Here is a 1,642-nt window from a genome sequence, read left to right as displayed (position 1 = left end):
GGGGGCTGGTGCCCCGCGCCGTGCCCCGCCCTGCCGTGGCCCCTGCCCGCGGCCCCACCTGCGCCAGCACGCTGCCCTCCCCCTCGCTGGGCAGCTGCTTGTGGCCCATCAGCATCAGCAGCACATCCGAGTCGCTGGTGTCTGCAGGAAGCCGGGGTGGGGGCCGGCAGGGGGCGGCGTTGTTCCCGTCAGGCTTGGCAGGCTGCGGTGCGCCACGGAGGCCCCAGCGCTGGCACGGGCATGCGGGCATGCGTGCGTGCGCCGCGCGGCGCTCGCCAGCCCCCGCCGCCCCGCTCCCAGCGCTCACCCTCCCCGTAGAAGCGCTTGCCGGTCATGACCTCAAAGGCCAGTATGCCCAGCGCAAACATGTCCATGGATGGGTCCGCGGCGATGGTGGCCTCGCCCGCCAGGTCGGCGGCAGGGATCTGCGTGTGGTGGGTGATGGTGGTGGGTGTGGTGGTGTGGTGGTGGTGGGGATCGAGGCAGGGTTGAGATGCTCAGCCAGGGTGCAGGAAGGGCGGGGATGCCTGCCGCGAGCGCACGCCCACCCGAAAAGGCAGACATGCGGGCGCGCCCGCCTGCTCCCTGCGCCCCCCCCTCCGCCAGCGGCGCACCTCTGGCGACGTGTAGCGCAGCGCGTACGACACATCCGCCGCCTGCCCGCTCCACGCCCAGTTCTCAAAGTCGACCAGCTTCCAGGCACCCTCCTTGCTGCGCGGCGCGGCGGGGCGGGGCGGGGCGGGGCGGGCAAGGTGAGCGTGGCTGCTATGGCGGGCACCTTGGCACCCCCAGCCGCCAGACGCACACACACAAGCCGCCCCGCCACCCGCCCCTGCCTGCCGTCCCCTCCCCGCCAGCCCACCCCCGCCGCCCTGCCCCCTTGCTCACCCAAAGAACATGATGTTGGCGGGGCGTATGTCCATCTGCACCAGCCCCATGCTGTGCAGCTGGCTCAGCGCGGCGGCCACGTCATGCAGCAGGATCTTCTGCTGCTGCGGCGGCGGCCGGCTCTTGCGCAGCACGTCGCACAGCGTGAAGTCGCCGCGCTCGGTGATGATGAAGGGGGGCAGGTCCTCCGACCCTTCCTCACAAAAGTACATCATGGGAACAAACTGGGGGGAGATGGCCAGAGAGTAGAGCTGGCGCTCGCGGTTGAAGTCCTCCATGCGGCTGCGGGGGGTGGGTGGGGTGGGGTGGGGGGCAGGTGTGTGTGTGTGTGTGTGTGTGTGTTCGGGGCGTGCGGCGCAGCACGTGGGTGTGCTGGTTGTGGTTACGAGACGGCGGCCAGGGACCCAGGCGGGGGCCCTCCCTACAAGCTAGGGCAGGCTGAGAGGCCCAGCCGGGCGAAGCACAGCAGGGGCGGGCGGGGTGGCGGCGCAGGCGCCGCAGCGCCGCTGCCCGACCGGCCGCGCACCCGTAGAACTTGATGCTGACTGGCTGCTTGTTGACCTTGTGCACAGCATTCCTGCAGGGGGGGAGGGGCGGCGGGGCGGCGGCGGTGAGCAGTGGAGTGGCAGCGAGGGTGGCGAGGGCGGCAGCCCCCGGGGGGAGGCTGCCTCGGCGCCCGCCCGCCCGCGCCCAGGCAGCAGGCGCCTGCGCCTGCGCCGCCCCACCTGACCACGCTGGTGTTGGTGGCGCGCAA

The 1,642-nt window shown here is 72.5% G+C and overlaps 1 protein-coding gene across 1 annotated transcript in view; it reads right to left on the bottom strand.

The window, feature by feature from the left end:
- CHLNCDRAFT_142753 (hypothetical protein) overlaps positions 1-1,642 on the bottom strand; it is a gene marked incomplete at both ends in the record, with an annotated part of 8,866 nt that overhangs the window by 543 nt on the left and 6,681 nt on the right. The window contains 5 exons of the mRNA XM_005849409.1: positions 59-141; positions 308-425; positions 615-711; positions 889-1,170; positions 1,415-1,465. Coding sequence (XP_005849471.1) covers positions 59-141; positions 308-425; positions 615-711; positions 889-1,170; positions 1,415-1,465 — 631 coding nt within the window. The remainder of the gene's footprint in view (positions 1-58; positions 142-307; positions 426-614; positions 712-888; positions 1,171-1,414; positions 1,466-1,642) is intronic.

Source organism: Chlorella variabilis (assembly GCF_000147415.1).
Source record: "Chlorella variabilis unplaced genomic scaffold CHLNCscaffold_5, whole genome shotgun sequence".
NCBI classification, from domain to species: Eukaryota; Viridiplantae; Chlorophyta; class Trebouxiophyceae; order Chlorellales; family Chlorellaceae; genus Chlorella; species Chlorella variabilis.
This window is presented reverse-complemented; position numbering and strand designations above follow the sequence as displayed.